The sequence below is a fragment of the Ursus maritimus genome, unplaced genomic scaffold, assembly GCF_017311325.1.
Source record: "Ursus maritimus isolate PB19 unplaced genomic scaffold, ASM1731132v1 scaffold_20, whole genome shotgun sequence".
Lineage (NCBI taxonomy): Eukaryota > Metazoa > Chordata > Mammalia > Carnivora > Ursidae > Ursus > Ursus maritimus.
Genome location: NW_024424453.1, coordinates 49,134,352 through 49,151,724, shown reverse-complemented (window position 1 = coordinate 49,151,724; position 17,373 = coordinate 49,134,352). Strand labels below are relative to the sequence as shown.

Genomic DNA, 17,373 nt, shown 5'->3' with positions numbered 1-17,373 from the left:
ACTTGGGAGGACAGAAAGGAGGTGTCAGATTCTTACATATAAATATACACATTCATTGTTGAGTGTTTTAATAATGAGTGTTTACATTCCTGATGAGAATTTTCCAACACTGCAGACTAGGGCGTGACACAGAGATTGGGACATACATTAGCCACTCGGGCCATAGTCACCGTCATCAGTGGGCGTAGTCCTGCCCACGGAAGTGATATCAAGTCAGGGGGTTCCATCTTTCCAGACCCAGCAGAATCAATTGTACGGTGCTGTCATTAATACAGTTCTCAGAAATCAGGAACTATTAGTAGAGGCAATTTTTGCAAAAAGTTGAAACAACAACAAATCAAAACAACTCAGGGTTTTTAAAAAAAATGCCAATAGTTGTTTGATCTTAAAAGTTAAAGACTCTCTACCTTGGAATTCCCATAAAACCTAAGGAGAGATCTATCTGCCCCTTACCTCACTTTGCTGCTCTTTCTGTCGGCTCATCTGTCCCCATTAGATTGGCACCAGTGACATTTTGGGTTCGATAATTCTTTGTTGTGTGTGTGGAGGGGGGGGTGTCCTGTACGGTGAAGGATGTTCAGCAGCATCCCTGGCCTCTACCCACAAGATGCCGGTGACATCAAAATGTGACAAGGCACCTGCGTGGCTCAGTCGGTTAAGCATCTGCCTTCGGCTCGGGTCGTGATTGCAGAGTCCTGGTGTGGAGTCCCACCTCGGGCTCCCTGGTCTGCGGGGAGTCTGCTTCTCCCTCTGCCCCTCCTCCCACTCATTCTCTCAATCTCTCTCTCTCTCTCAAATAAATAAATCTTAAAAAAAGAAAAGAAAGAAAGAAAAGGAAAAAAATGTTTTTAAAAAAATGTGATAGTCAAAATGTCTCCAGACGTTGTCGAATATTGGAGTAGGACATGCAGGGAGGCAGGAGCCCGGTCACCCCCAGATTAGGAACCAGATGTATGAATCCCTGCAGGACGCAGTCTTTCACATGAGTAGCCCCAGCCCTTGCCAGAGCTTGCCGCAGAGGTCCTCGAAGAATGTTTACCTGATAAATGGTTCAGATGAATGAAGTCCTTTTCTTAGGAAGAAATGTTTTATTGCTAATGTGGAGGCTCTCTGTTCTTGGAATATGTCTACAATACAGTTCTTTCAGTGCTGATAGTCCTAAAATGGCCTTAATCCTGGACACACAGAATTGAAAAAGTTGAAGTCAAGATATGATTCAGCGGGAAAGGGATGTTTTTTTGTTTTACCAAGTATTGTATGAAAAAGATACAATACGTGAAATATTCAGATTTAAGTAATGACTGTGGGTTCCCAAGGCACACTTAAAGCAAAGAAAACATGCCTTTTTTTCTTCCGAGGGGCTTGTTGAGAAATGCAATGGCTTTGTGAGAGTTTTCATTTTGTAAGATCCTTTTATTACACACTATGTTTCTTTCCGTGGGTTCCTTAACATTTTCAGGTCAAAACACATCCACTTACCCACTGATGTTGAGATGTCAGATGGGGACCTGCACTCTAAGACGGGGGTTTGTAATTCCTTGCACCCCGTCTGGCCCTGGGAGATGCCTCGCCTGTTCCCCAAGAGTTAACTGCTTCTTCCCCCTCCTCCCTTCCCCATTCCAGCTTTTCAAATTGCACCTCAGAAGAAACTCCCATCTATGTTCCTTTGAATTCTACAGGTTTTGAGTCAGAGAAGGGCTGACTCTTCTCTTTATCTCTTTAGAGATAAAGATCACAGAGCCCTGGGGCTGGTTTTGCTCTGTGGTTTCCAGGATGGAATTCGGCTGAGCAGCCGGAGGGCAGGGCTGATTCTTAAACTGGCCTCTGGATGCAGCTGATTGAATTAAACCAGGGCTTTTTGTCTGTCTGTGTTCTAAAGGAAGCTCCTTCTCCTTCGGCTCCTTCGTTTTTTCTCCGTTGCCTTGCTCCTTTGTGCCGAGGAGCCGGGAATGTCAGAAATAGAAAGGGAGACGCGTATTCTCACCTTCTGAACATTGGCTACCACAGAGTTTCAGGAAGGGACTATTCTCTGAGGTGTGGGTAAGGTTCAGGGATGCTATAGGCCCCAGAGAGTGGCAGTTGAGGTTGGAGGGATGGGGGGAGTGGTCACCACCCCTGGGCAGTGTAGCCCATGGTGAGCTGGAGCCTGGAGGAGCACTCCCTGGTGGGAGCTGTCACCAAGAAGCCTGCACAGGGAGAGAGCAGGGACAGGGAGTCTAACTTCTCCTGCTGCCTTTGATCTCCTGCTGGTTGTCTCCCGTTGGCCAAACCCACCCCAGCCAGCAAGGGAGCCTGCATGATGAGGTTCATACAGGTCAGCCTCACAGAGAAGAGGGCAGGGCAGAGAAGGGTGGAAAATGGATCTAGGGGTCAACAGAACATTTGGCATGACCATTCTCAGACCTGTGGTGGAGTAGTAGGGACCCACAGAGGCCACCTTATGGATTTATGCTGGGTTATGGGTGGGAGGGATGAGTCAGCTCCCTCATCCCCCCCCCCCAATCAGAGGACCGTCCTCATTCTCTTCTTTGCTAAATGACTGACAGCCTGGGGCACCCCATAATTCCCAGCATAGAGGCAGTGCAGGGACAGCCCCAACTTCCCTTTTAGCACTACCCTGTAACTTTTGGCAACACCACATCCCATTGTATCTATAGTGGCAGCAGACATAGTAGAACTGCCCTGTGAGGGAGCCCAGCCCTGCCACAGAATCCGGGAGCAGGCAGAGGATGTTGGTCCTCCTTGTCAAGGCTCTTGGGCACCCCGCATGGCACAGGAGAGGACGTGGCCCTGGAACTAGTGGAGATGGTCCTGGCTATTTCGGTGGTCCTCTGCCTTCAAGAGCAAGCAAAGAAATGCTATCAATCACTGTCTAGATGTAGTCCTCTAGAATGTGTTTCATGGAAGGCAAGTCCGAAAGGATGGTATAAAATCAAATCAGTTTCAGCAATCTGTATAGTCTTTCTAGGAAAATTGAGAGATGTGTTAGCACATTAAACACAGAGAAGCCCTGCAGTGAAGAAATCTGTTTAATTCTCTTTACTCTTGAAGCTTTGACCACAAAGTCTTTCCTTAATGAAACACCCATTCTTGTCCCTTGAACCACTTTAAGGATGGTGAGTTGAACCAGGAGCCAGTCCATGGGGTCATGGTCGTCCATGGCTGGAGCTTGGAGAGGACATAGCTTACACAGACATGGTAGTCATGGTTCTCACCAAAAGTGGGCCTTTACTCAGCCAGCAATTCCAGGTTAATGGTTTTCAAATGGATTGTTTTTTAAGACTAGAATAACATTCCATTATTATAGTGTGTTAACTTGTGTTATTTCACCCCCGGCAACAATAACCACAAATGTAAAACATCATAACATTGCAAGCGAAATTAAGTATCAGGGCATCATAGGGCAGGGTGGATGAAGGCATGGGATCTGACATCAACTCCCAGGAACTCAAATCCCGACTCCACCACTTCCCAGCTTCGAGAACTGGGGAAGTCACTCAACCTCCAGGACCTAATGTTCTCCTCTTTAAGACAGTGATAATAATAGCACCCACATCAGAGATTGCCAAGAGCATTAAAGGAGAAATGCCCCATAAAACCCTTGGCTTAGTGCCTGGCTCAATAAGCACGTGTGGTCACCATCATCGCCAACACTGGCCCTTTAGGCACCATCACCTTGGCGGCAAGTTCCTGCTCAGCCCACGTTAGGGCCAAACCACAGAACCTTCCCTTCCCCCCTCATGCCAGGAAAGCAGGCTTTCAGGAAACACAGAGTAAAAGATGAACATTCTGGCCTTGCTGAGCGCTTGGAACTAGTTCATATTGCTTTGATTTGGCAGAGAAAATGAAGAACATTAGCAGATGACCACATTGAAGACAAAACAAGAGACCATTAAGATGACACAGCTGTAGGATGCGATGATGTTGAGTTTTGTGTGTTTCCAGAAAAATCAAGGTTCCTGAGACCAAAAGTTATGACAAGTTATGTTTAACCCCATTGCCACACTCACTCAAATTATTCATTTCATTTAAATAATCATTCCAAATTTTGTTTCATTGTGCAACCCTGTAAGTCTATATTTAAAGTTATCTTATCAAAATATATTTACCTTTTATCATCTCTCCTTGCCTCTTCCTCCCTTTCTCTTTCTCTCTCTCCTCAATTTTCTTCCCCTCTGAAGAGAAGTTTTCAACTTCAAAACTTTGAAGACACAAATTTTTAATGTTTTCTCCACTCAAATAGCTTTGAAATATTCATCATTTCCTTCGTGTGACAAACAACGAAGAAGTGTATCTTGTTTTCAAGACAAAGAATAAGTGTCTTATATTAACTGTGAGAATCTTTTAGAAACAGAAGTTCTCTGATACTTGCATATGACAAAGAAGGACAAAACTAAGGACAGACTGAACTATGGCAGTTGTCAACGGACGTTTGATTCATGGCCCCCTCTATGACTGACGAATCACTTAACATGGCGTCCACTGTGTCAGTCACCGCGGGAAGCTCCCCCAGCCCAGCTCTGTGTGCCTGGCGAGGCACAAATGCCCATTCATCAAACCTGCCCCTGCCTTTGCTCCACTTTGAAATGTTTTGTAAAATTGCCAGTTTTAATGCAGATGCACGAATCCGGCCAAGGAATTGGCAGGTAGGAGCACCTCAGAGTTCTTTCCCCTCCTCACCAGCTCTCCGCGTCGCTCAGTGCAAAACACTTGCAGGACACGTGTGCACAAGCTCTTGGCGTACCCTAACTGTTTTATTTTTAACTCAAGTTAAAAGAGCATGTGTGACCGTGTGTTTTCATTCAAATCGACTCTAAATTGCTGTGATTACATGTTTAAAGCTTTACATATGTTGATTAAATTTCAAAACCCTCTCGTTAAGTAATTAGCTGCTTTGGATCACTCTCATTCCGCGTAGCTGGTTGTTGCATCACATTACTGTTTAGGCTGAAGGACATTTGTTTCACTTACCCTGGCTGGCTTCCCTTGGTCTAAGTTATTCCGAGGATTCTGCCTTCTCTTTGCCCACTTTTACGGCAATCGCCTTATAAACTCATGAGTCAAACTTTTTCCGTTTAATTTTTCCTCAGATCATTCCCTTTATCTGATTTTCTCTTTAATTCTCAGAGGCTCTCAAAAAACTGTCTTCATTGACCGGTGAATAGATTTGACATGTTTCTTTTACCATCACACAATTTTCGAAGAAATAAACTATTTTCCTACTACACATTTCAGGTTCATCTTGATGCTCTTAACCTGCTTCAAGCAAGCCGAAGCTCATCAATCAGAGATAATTCACTCAAAATGTGTAATTCTTTAAATTAATTTCATCTCTTTTATATTTTCTGATTTTTTTTTCAGTTGTTAAATGCCAACCAAAATTTTTCTTGGAAAAATCACATCATGAGTTTTTCTTTGTGTCTTCTGTCTTGGCACTATGGTTGTTATAGTCACTGGACAAATTTGCAATTTATGTAGCTGACACCACATACTTTGGACTATTTTATCATATTTTCAAGACTTAGAAGTTGCTTTTTCTTGCGGGAAAGTTTGCAGGGTGGGGTAGGTGTGGTTGACAGTGAGGGGGTGGTAAGACCTCCATGCTACCATTTCAGTGTGAAGAACGTTTATAAATGGGGGCATTCCCTGACTTTCCCCCCAGTGCTATGGCTGGTTCTCTTTTACTCCCCTGAATTACCGGGGTGCCCTGAAGGGACCCCACCAGTCCCAGTTCCAAAACCTGAGCTCAGAGGCTGCACTTCCTCTGCAGGTGTACCTCGCGGCGGGCACCGTGTATGGACTGGAAGGCCAGCTGAACGAACTGGAGGATGCTGCCCGCTGCATCCACAGCGGCACCGATGAGACCGAGCTGGCAGATCTGGAGGACCAGGTGGCCACGGCGGCAGCCCAGGTCCACCATGCTGAGCTCCAGGTGAGAACTCCCTCTCCGCCCAGATGGAGTACCGTCGGGAAAAGGGAGAAGGCACCCCATCTTCCACAAGAATGATTGCAGGGCCTTTCTATCAGTTCTCTAGCGTGCTTGCATGGTCCTTTTGGGTGGATTCCACCAAACCTTCCTTTTTAAAAATTATAGCCTTGATGATATATCAGATTTGTCTTTAAACCTATGTCACCTCCATCTTCGACAAATTCTCTGACCCACAGAGGTAGGTCTCCTGGCTATATAGGTTCCCCTTCCATCCCAAGACCACCCCTCCCTAACCTTTATCACACTGTTGATTACTTACTTGATGCCGGTTTCCCCCTCTGTACACTAAAAGCCCCATGAGGACAGGACTACAGCTGCCTAGCTTAACACAGAAACTCCAGTGCCTCACATAATACCTGACATGGGTTTGGCACTCAATAAAAATGGGTGAACAAACGAATGAAATTAGAAGTGTAGATTTCTCAGACCAATATTTTGCATGATTTAGGTATGGCCAATTCAGAACTGAAATGATGTTATCTGTAACTTTGTGAAGACATGAGTTTGAAGTTTTCATGGATATTCCCATGGCTTCTGACACTGGATAAGAATGGACTGTGGACTAAGTCGCTGATTCTCAAACTGGGGTCCATGAGACATGCTGGTCTCCGCAGTATATGCTCAGTATAGACCCCTGGTTCAGTGATATTGCTATAGGCCTTGCATCTTAAAATAGACCCTGCATCCTAGGGGAGCTGGGGCCAATAGAATCCACCTATGGATAGAGAAGATGATGATCTTGAGTGGTAATTATTTTTTAAATAAATATTTTTGTTTTAGAGAGTCAAAAATTCCAACAACCACCGGCAGCATTAAGCACTCCAGAGAACATGAGGGCGCCCTTTCTCCACCCTGTGGATGAGCTAATGCTGCATGTTAGGAATGGTCTCATTGCACTTAGCCCTGTTGACTATTCATTTTCAGCAAGAATGGCTGAAGAACATCTCTCCTCAAATACAAATCATTTTCCAGAAATGCCACCCAACATTTAATCAATTTATGGTCAAAGTTATATAAAGTTAAATCAAATCATTTGTTTCCTGGAGGTACACTTTGCAGAAAATACTTCTTGAGTGGTTTAGCAGGAAGTAATATCATTTATGGGTGTTTGGCAGGGTTTTATTGGATAGTTATTCCTGCTCCTAGATTTTTCTAGTCTTAAATTATTGGATCCATGTTTTATGGTAGAAAATCCTGGAGTCCAAAATGCCCATTTTATATGTGTTTGAATGTGCCTAGTTTTTACACATTTTTAAATATGACAGTAATGTTATCAATAATATCTAGTGTTCAGTGAGCCTTACTTTGTGCCACGAGTCGTACTCGACGCTTGACCTCATTATTGTAATTAATCCTTTCAGCAACTCCATGACGTAGCTACTGTTACTTTCCCCTTTTATTTCTAGGGAGACTGAGGCTCAGGGAGGTTAAACCACTTGCCCAAGGTCAAATAGCTAAAGAGTGATGAAGCCAGGATTTGAACCTGTCTCTCTGACATCACAGCCACATTCCTTACCAGTCTGGACTGTGTGTTTTTCTGAGAAATGTGTTGGTCCTGCCATCAGACACATATCCACTTGCATAGGAGTCCTTACTTTGCAAGGGAGGTAGTCACCACTGCCTTTAGTTTTATGGATCTTCACCATGTGGGAATCTTCAGTAGCATAGAGACTCTCCCCCTACTGCCAGCTGCCACCAGAGAATGAAGCGTCATGCTCCCTGTTGTCTTTCATCCGAAGTTCTCCCCACTGAGGAGGGTAGATGTGCTAAGCTGTGTTCTTGGATTAGGTCAGACTTAGGGACTCTATCACCTTGCAGTTTATGTTAGGGACGGATTGCCCGGTGCTTTGGGAGATTGTAGGATGACCCTTGGGGTGGGGGGTGTGCTGTGGTATTGTCCACTGCATCATGCAGCAACATCTCTCTGGGCTTCCTGGGGAAGGTCGCTCTTAACTCACAGTACGAGGAAAAGCTGTTCTTCTGAGCACTTGGTCTTTATCTTTGGACAGAGAATCCTACGCTAATCTCTTTGATTTGGCTCCCAGGAAACTCAGCACTGAATTAGTCATCCCTTCTAGCAAGTGTAAGGGTCATTGGGTATGCAGTCTTAGGAATGAAGTGGAACATAACTAGGTAGAGAGATGGAGGAGAGAGAGAGAGAGATAGCAAAATATAGGCAAAATCAGCCCTCAATAGCCTCCTTTCCTGTCTTTGGCCTTTGCTCTATGAACTAAAGCTCAAAAAATTAACCCCTTCTTATTCCAGAGCCTGACAGTCAGCAAATCAAAAGGTGAGCAATTTGCTCTCCCATTGACCTTCTCCCAGGGCCTGCCGAGCAAGGCCCTCCATCAAAACTGCTTCCAGGAAAGACCATGGGCATCTAATCCACACCAGCTGCACGTGACTGATAAAAATTTAGCCTGCAACCTCACAGGGGCCTGTGCAGTTTACTGGTCTATAAACCAAAGGAAGACAGCTTTCAATGTGAAATTTGAGGAGTCAGAACGAGAAGGCATCTGGGGGTCAGGGAGGAGCAGGGGCTGCATGGTGTCGCTCCTGGGAGTTGGCTGCTGGGCAGCTTGGAGTCTTTCACCTGTTGCCACCGCCTTGGCCTCCACCTCCTCCTCTTCCTCTTCTGACCAGGACTGCCTCTGCTTGGGGAGAGGGGCAGCACCTCTCATATTCGCCGACACTTCAGTCCTTCTCTCTGCCCTTCTATAGCACCTGTCCCAATAAGCTTTGTCTGAAGAGGTCCTCAGTAAATGACAGCAGAATCTGAATTTGTCCTGAGCAGCTCAAGAGAGTGGAGGGACAAGGGAGGCGGCAGAGACCTCAGGGTCCACACACTGGCTGCTGGGCCGACTTTCAGGTTCCCTGTCTGGTGCCCCGGCACCACTCAGACTATGTCCAGAGATCAGCAGGACAGCTGTGATCCCCACCTCCCCCCTCCAACTCCGCAAGCCTGCTCCTGCCTCTCCCATGTCCCCCATGCCAGGCCTTGGCAGATCCTCTTAGAATGTGACAGTGTGGCAAGAGCATGAGGGTTGGCATGAATTCGGAGCTCTGCCCCAGACCAGCTGTGAAATGCTGGCTATGTTACTCATCCCTCCGAGCCCCAGATTCCTCATCTATAAAACCAAGAGACAGTTACCTATGTCATAGGTTTGTAAATAAGTCACATATTTAAAATGCTTAGCATGGTGACAGCACATAGTAATGCTCTTTTCTAAGAGCTGGGACTATGTCTTCTTCATCTCTGAGGACATGGATGGGTTAGGGTTCTTTCTGGGCACTGACTGGGCTCTTGCTCTCTGTATCTGCCTAAAGACTCTTGAAAAGTAATCCAAACTCTCTGACCATCTGATGTTATAGCCGAGGAAACTGATGCCCAGAGAGAAGAGGGAGTTTCTCAAGGCACTTGTCCTTTCAATGAAAGAAATGGACTTGAACCAGGGACTGCTGGGCCTCCCTCCTAAGAGCTGGTGCTGTGGTTTTGGTTCATGGAGTCATGGAAGAACAAAGAAGGACCTATAAATCATACTTGCCTTTCAAAGCTCACATCAAGTGCGGCCCGCTCTGGAAGCCTTCCTGTCCCCTCCCCTCTCCCCGCCGTGCTGGGCCAGGGTTCCCATCATGCCCCGGGCTTTCACGTATCCCTCGAGATATGTCCCTGACAAGGGTGTTGATATACTCTAGAGCTACCAAACTAGACATTTAAATGTCTAACAAAGGAAGGCCTGTGTTTTATTTTCTTACTACAGCACTAGAAAGAGAAGGGCTTGGTAGAAGTTGAATGAATGGGGGGCGCCTGGGGGGCGCAGTCATTAAGCGTCTGCCTATGGCTCAGGGCGTGATCCCAGCATTCTGGGTTCGAGCTCCACATCAGGCTGTTCCGCTGGTAGCCTGCTTCTTCCTCTCCCACTCCCCCTGCTTGTGTTCCCTCTCTCGCTGGCTGTCTCTCTGTCGAATAAATAAATAAAATCTTAAATAAAATAAAATAAAATAAAATAAAATAAAATAAAATAAAGAAGTTGAATGAATGAAGGGTGCCTGGCTGACTCAGTCGGTGGAACATGCGACTATTGATCTCAGGGTTGTGAGTTTGAGCCCCACGTTGGGTGTAGCGATTACTTAAAAAAATAAAATCTTAAAAAAAAAAGTTGAATGAATGAATGAGCATACATCAAAGCAGATTTGTTCATTATAGATTCTTATCGCTTTTAACAAAGATTCTTCCCTCCTATGCTTTTCCCCTACTGATTCTGTCCTTCTGTTGCATTAAGATTTCTGATATCGAGAGCCGGATTTCAGCTCTGACCATTGCAGGATTAAACATAGCACCGTGTGTGCGCCTCACGAGAAAACGAGATCAGAAGCAAAGGAACCAGGTGCGTTGGTCCCTCACTTCCTCTGTTGGAATATTGCACGACCTGGAAAATTTAGAAGATAAAATATCTTTGGCTTTGCGAACGTGTGTTGACTGCTGTGTTCTGTTTGTAGGTACAAACCATAGACACATCAAGGCAGCAGAGGAGGAAATTGCCTGCCCCACCAGTGAAAGGTGTGTTTAAAGTAAAACCACGCAGAGCTACCAAAGAATTAAGCCTGACTTATTTACTTTGAGTGACTCAGTGATCTGAGTTTGAGGACCAAACCCAATGGGGAGTTCTCACCCAGAACTGATCTTGTGAAGAATCTATCTTGACTTGAATCCCCCCAAGAAGCAGACCCCGGGACAAGGATGGGAATTGGGAAGTAATTCCAAAAAACACTGGTAGGAGAAGGAAGAAATGATTCAGGGAAGGAAATTAAGTCAATACAGTGCAACTTAATTCGTAGTTTATTTCTCTGGGCAAATGAGACTAAATCCTGCTGAGGACTTCTGGGAGACGGTATTGACTGCACCTCAGAGTTTCCTGCCCAAAGACTAGGAAGATGAGGAGTTTTGCTCTCTGCTATCATCCCCTGACATTTACTGGGGAGGAGGCATTAGTTCCCTGGTACTTCTGCCCCACCCCATGCAGGAGCTAAGAGAGAGTGACGGTGCTTGCAGAAGCATGCTGTTGGAATGTGCTGGATGACAGAATGTGTGGTGATGTCAGGGAAATGTGGGCGGGTCACCAGAGGCATCTAACACAGTATGCAACCCACGAGGGATTCCAGCGATGCCCGTGGTGTCCTCCTCATCCACTGGGCGTTTTCAACAATTTCCCTGAATTCAGGAACCACATAAGATGATGCTAAACAGGGATTTAGATCTACAAATCACAAGAGTAGACAGTCAGAAAACATGTCTGAGTCTTGGCTCCACTGTTCTTTCTCCAGCATTTATTGAATCTATAAAACCCCATACAATTACAATGTATTACAGATCCATGGTCTCTTATTTGAAACCCGTGAATAAGTATGTTTCAGAATGTCTTGGACATTAGAAAGGTAATATGGTACATGTACAGTATATTTCCTAACAGCCCCCTCGCCGTGGTGTCTGGGGCAGCATCCGATAAACACATTAATAGGCTTGCACCAAAACACGAGAATGTTCATTCTCAGTGGGATTGACAAGGATTTTAAATGGCCATATGTCAGTGTAAGTCAGGTTTTGCCATTGGACAATTTTGGTTCCAAAGTTATAAGGATTTACAACCTTTAGAGCCTTTTGTATTCCAGAATTGCAAATAAGAATTTATGAACCATGGATGGGGCACCTGGGTGACTCAGTTGGTTAGGCATCTGACTCTTGATCTCAACTCAGGTCTTGATCTCAGGGTCATGAATTCAAGCCCCGTGTTGGGCTCCATGCTGGACTTGGAGCCTACTTAAAAAAAAAAAAAAAAGAATTTATGAACTACAGTGGATTATCTCCAAGCTACCTTTTCCTGGAAAGCCACTAATCATTCTTGAATTTGTTTGATGCATATCATAAAAATAAACACAAAATTAAAAGCTTCTACAGTCAGACCTGTGGACTGGAATGAGATGCCAAATCTGGAACCAAAATCTGGGTCATGGGGACACCTGGTCTTTCTTCCTCAACACTTGACCCAGCTTCTGGGTACCACTTATTTCCATTTGTTTCCTTTTAGCTGAAAACATTGAGGCATCTTCGGTGACCACCATGAAAACATTTAACCGCAACTTCATTCTCCAAGGCTCCTCGACAAACAGGACGAATGAAAGGAAAAGCACCACCAAGGATTTGGTGGTAAGTCAGTGGTGTCTCGATGCCCGTCCCTTGCACTGTAGATGGGGCTTCCATTCTGTAGCCCTTCTGTCCACAGCTCTCCCATCAGAGCCCCAAGAAGCGTCCTTCCTGCCTGGTCTCACGGTCTGTTGGTTGGAGAAGAGCGGGGTGGGCAATGAGAAGTGATGAGCACCCTGCCTGGTATTGGAACCTCTTCGATATGTGGCTACATCCCCGCAACTATATATCCAGCTCCTTGTAGGGTTTGATATGAGAGAACTAAAAATGTAAGGTCTGGTTGAGGTGTCAGAGTTTTTACCCTGTTTTTGATCCATATTCACTCTTTTTCGAATTTCTTGTTAGCTATTAATTACTTGTTGTGTTTCTGAAAAAAGTCAACAGCTGCCCCTAAACACAAGGGAAGGGACAGGAGATAATTTGCACAAACCCTGGAGATCCTCTAAAGAGGACTAAGGGCTCGTTTGACTGAACACCTGCCTATGCTTCAGATTTCGGCAGAGGCTTGGTGCTGCTTGCATGGGAAGGGATAACGCAGCTAAACGGCCTCAGAGGTACCGTTATGCTGAGGGCAGATGGCGTCTGGGTGGCAAGATTGAAGCAAGGTCAAGTTTATTCTGTTGCCTTTTATGCATCACCCATCCCTCCCTTCGCCTTCCCCCCACCATTGTCCCTGTCCCCTGAGCGGAGGAGCACCAGGTGATGGCATAATGGTGGCCATGCCCTTTGGTTACAAATTACTGCATCTCTGGGCACCACCTGGCGACTGCGGGGCCCACTGCCTTTTCTTCACTGCTCAGCCATTACCCCTGACCTTTTAAAGTCCAATTACTTTGCTCCTGGCTGTTACTTTCAAAGGCTAAAAAGATGCATTATCGCACTTAAAAGGCCAGACCATTAGGGCCAGGGAAGGGAATATGTTATAAATAAGATAGTTAAAAACATTACCTTTCACAGAGATACAACTTAGATTAGTGGTCGCCAAGGGCTGTGGGGAGGGGCCATAGGAAGAAACCACTTCTTGAGTAAGATGTTTGATTTTAGAGGCACCGTATGCTTTAAACTAGCTAGGGGTGGTGGCCACGTGACTTTGGAGTGTAATAAATGCAACTGAATTGTTCACTTTGGGAGGGAGGGGAGGGAAAGGGAGAGGGACAATCTTGAGCAGTGACAGTGCGCTCACCGTCTCCCCCAGGAGCCCACTCTGGAGGCTGCTGTGCTGTATTAGTGCCATGGAACCCCACTGCCAGTGACCCACTGCCTCCGGCCGTACACGACAGTGCCTTGACCCAACAGCCATCGAATACTGTATGGATTTCCCCCTGAGGAGAGGGCCTGGGAGGCCACAGGGCACCACTGCACGGGGCTGTCCCGATACCTCACCCAGAAAGCAGTCCCGGACTGGGGCACTGTGGTCTTGCCCACTCTCTGCCTTAGGCTCCCAGGGGAATCCAAGACAGAAAACCCAGACGCTGACTTCCAACAGCAGAGCTCCGTGTTCAAAAGATGCATCTTTTCCTTGTCCGCTTTGCTACTGTGTGTTGTCTTTCAGATCTTTTTTTTTTGGGGGGGGGGTCCCTCTGATTCAGCTAGAAGTATATGTCAATAGTTACTTGTCCAAAGGAAAACAATTGCGGGGGGGGGGGAGGAAGGGAGATGGATATTATCATTTAATTCATCATCAGTTCTTACTAATCTCTCACAAGCATCTTTGTCCCACAAGTGCTAAGGAAGAAAAGTGCAAATGCCCCCATAGTGAACATCGGGACTGTCCCATTTGGGGAGCGTGCACCTGGCAAGGATGCAGATGTCCCTTCAGCCACCTCCTTCCTGGAAGTTCCAATCACCCCACCACCACCCCGTACAACCAGTCAACCAGTCATTCCCATTGCTTTGTCATCACAAGCCACGAAAGGGAAAGCTCCGCCTCACCCGTGCCATGTTCAGGTCTATCTGAAACAAGGTCTCATTGAGAATTCAGGCCTCTTCCCTGGACTTACGGACAGTTTCCCCACTCTGAAGGGGGGAGGAGCTTGAGAAATCCCACCATTGACTTAAGTTTAGGACACTGTCCGGAATGCATATGATGTGGTTTAGCAATGACCACATCTAATGGAGTTCAGGTAAATGGATTCTTGCAGACAATAAACCACTTGAGAAAATGTTGTCCTCCAAAATTTATTTCCCAGTAAATATTCAGCAAAAGTAGTAGAATGACCTTAAAGGTAAACATGGTTAAAGAATCACCTTGGGAAAACTTACAGGCATGAAAAAAGCAAGAATAAACTGAATTTAATGGACACAAGAGCTGCCGCGAGCTCCACGTTCGTGTTCTCAAATACATGACTACGTAGAGTGTGTTTATAAAAGCAAATGGAATGGAATTTCGCACAATAAATTGAGCATTTACAACCTTTCTTACATCTGTCCCTGAGACACTCTGAATCAAAGGAAGCAAACGATGGGAGGCAAGGGGATAGTTTGACGGAAATGTATTAAGTGACTGCTTTCAGGGAGGCAGTTCCTTCTAATGGTAATCCTTAGAGCAACCCTCTTCAGTAGGTATCCCCATTTTTCAGATTTGGAAGTGGAGGGGGCCAGAGAGATTAGTTGGCCAAATTCACACCTTGAAACTAAGTCTAATTGGAATGCTTCACAAAAGCCTCACTCCCTGTTTGTTTCAACTTCTACATTCTTTTGCTGCTACGCACATTCCCAGACCTGATTTGCTGCTGAGATGAGTGTTATGATCCCTTCCTGATGGGGGTCTCCCTATCTTCTCCTGATACTCCCTGCTGATTCTGTGTACGTGTTATCCAACAGAAGTGACTCCTTTGAAATAAAGTAAGTCTTTGGCCTTTTTGTTCTGTTGGTGTGACTCAAAGCAGACAAATACAAATTTTAAAAACACAACAGAAAAAGATCTGAGTTCCAAATAGAATGTTTTCTTTAAGAGGCATGAAAAGCAACTATTGCTGTGTTACAGTGTTAAAATATTCAGTTTTCTTTGACAAAAATGTGTACTGTGTAAGCCTTGCAAAAAAACAAACAAAAACAAAAACAAAGAAGAAGAAGAAGAAGAAGAAGAAGAAGAAGAAGAAGAAGAAGAAGAAGCAGCAGCCTGCTCTATGGCATTTGAAATTTTATAAAGGTTTCCTTGTGCCAAATAAGTGTGCTCTATGGCATTTGAAATTTTATAAAGGTTTCCTTGTGCCAAATAAGTGCAAAGATTTAATTTACTATTAAAAACCGTAAGCATACATTATAGTTTCAGAAGAATTATTTTGTCATCAAGTGATTTTGATCTTCAGTGTCAATATTTATATTTAGATTAATTTTTATAAATGAAAATATTTTAACGGTTTAAGAAAATGAGGACAATAGGACCATATCTTTGATGACTTCTGAAAGTTACGCTTGCCTTCATGTTATATGCACATTGCCAAGACTTACTGTCAAGAGAAACGATAAAGAAGTAAAAGTCATTTATGAAAATAATGTATGTGGGTGTGTGTTTTTTTGGGGTGGGGAAGACTGGGAGTGCAGGGGGGACAAGGAAAGAAGTCAACGTTTAGTCATTGGAGGGGCCGACGTCCAAAGCTACTGTTGCCCCACAGCCCCGTTCCTTGCAGTCGCACCACTTGCTTCTCCATTGCTCAGCGTCCTGAGAGCAGCAGTTCTCAAAGCAGGGGCAGGAGGGGAGCAGTGCGAGTTTATCACTCAGAAGGCTTTTCTTTTTTTTTTTTTTTTTAATGTTTTTTTTATTATATTATGTTAGTCACCATACAGTACATTCCTGGTTTTTGATGTAAAGTTCCATGATTCATTACTTGCGTATAACACCCAGTGCACCATGCAATACGTGCCCTCCTTACTACCCATCACCACCTATCCCATTCCCCCACCCCCTCCCCTCTGAAGCCCTCAGTTTGTTTCTCAGAGTCCATAGTCTCTCATGCTTCATTCCCCCTTCTGATTGTCATAACTCGGCGGGGGTTGCTACTGGCATACAGTGGAGAGCGGCCGGGGACACTGCTAAACATCATCAATGCCGAGCCACCCGCAGCCCAGAATTATCTCACGCAAAATGTGAACAGTGTCAAGTCAGAGGAGCCTGGGACCCTGGAGGTAAGCCTGGCCATGAGTGGAGAGGCCCCTGCCGGTCTCTGCAGGGATGGTGGAGCTACGCAAGAAGCAGGACTGTGACTCTCCCGGAGTCTTTCACAGGCTCAGTAGCAACTGTGGCTTCTCTGAGGCTGGTCTGCCCAACACCAGACATTGCCATCCCCAAGGAGGAGTAGGAACCCTGCTCAGACTGGAAACGAATGAGTGAACAATAATAGGAATAGAAGCCACAGGCCTTCGCCACCTGCTGGCCTAACACAATCTTATCAAACTTGAGTGGGCATCAGAATCACCTGTTAAGACAGATTCCCAGTGCTCAGTGCACCCTTCTGTAGACTGCTATTCATGTGCCTGGCACGACAGTGTTTGCTAAGCATTAACAGCAAAAAGGCTACCATTTCGGTGGACAGGGCATTTCACATGGGGGGAGAACGACGTCAGTAGACCCACCTGAGGTCCTCTTCAGGCAGCATTTCCTGGCTGGAATTCCTGGTTTCTTGATCCTTCCTCCCCTCAGTTCCACTCCCCCAGGATAGCGGGACATGTAAGACAGTGCAGATAGTCCAGTCACACTCCAGCGGCAGGAACATTCCACCTCTCTAACCCAGAAGCCCCCAAAGCATTGCTGAACAACCAGTCTGCCTCATCAGCCTGAATATTCAAAGGAATCCATGTGAGCCAACAAGTTGAATATCAAGAGTGAGGGGCAGCTATACTCACCAAAAATTTACAGCTCTTCTTGCTTCCGGGGTAAATGGGAACAGTGTAGCAATGATATTTTCCCCTAAGAGATAAGTGCTTGATTTGCCAGGACAAAAAAATAAATAAATAATGTGACCTAATAGTCAAAGCACTTGAAGGCTGCCAGAAAAAACTAGGCTCCACTCTTAAGACTTTCCATTTAGTAGCTCTGTGGCCTATCGCCTTATATGTGAGATGGGTTATAAAAATCTTCCTAGCCTTGTTAAAAGGTTAAATGAAATATCCCATGAGGAAACTCAGCAGAATCCTGGAATACTGCAGGTACCGTAGTATACTATGGGTACATATAGTATAC

General features: G+C 45.4%; 1 protein-coding gene across 1 annotated transcript in view; it reads left to right on the top strand.

Annotated features, from left to right (window-relative positions):
• LOC103680478 (myosin VIIA and Rab interacting protein) overlaps window positions 1-15,680 on the top strand; it is a 206,289-nt gene extending 190,609 nt beyond the window's left edge. The window contains exons 11-16 of the mRNA XM_008709989.2: window positions 5,771-5,932; window positions 10,273-10,377; window positions 10,490-10,550; window positions 12,076-12,194; window positions 13,387-15,342; window positions 15,394-15,680. Of these exons, the coding sequence (XP_008708211.2) occupies window positions 5,771-5,932; window positions 10,273-10,377; window positions 10,490-10,550; window positions 12,076-12,194; window positions 13,387-13,419 (480 nt within the window). The 3' untranslated portion in view covers window positions 13,420-15,342; window positions 15,394-15,680. The remainder of the gene's footprint in view (window positions 1-5,770; window positions 5,933-10,272; window positions 10,378-10,489; window positions 10,551-12,075; window positions 12,195-13,386; window positions 15,343-15,393) is intronic.
• Window positions 15,681-17,373: the final 1,693 nt, after the last annotated feature.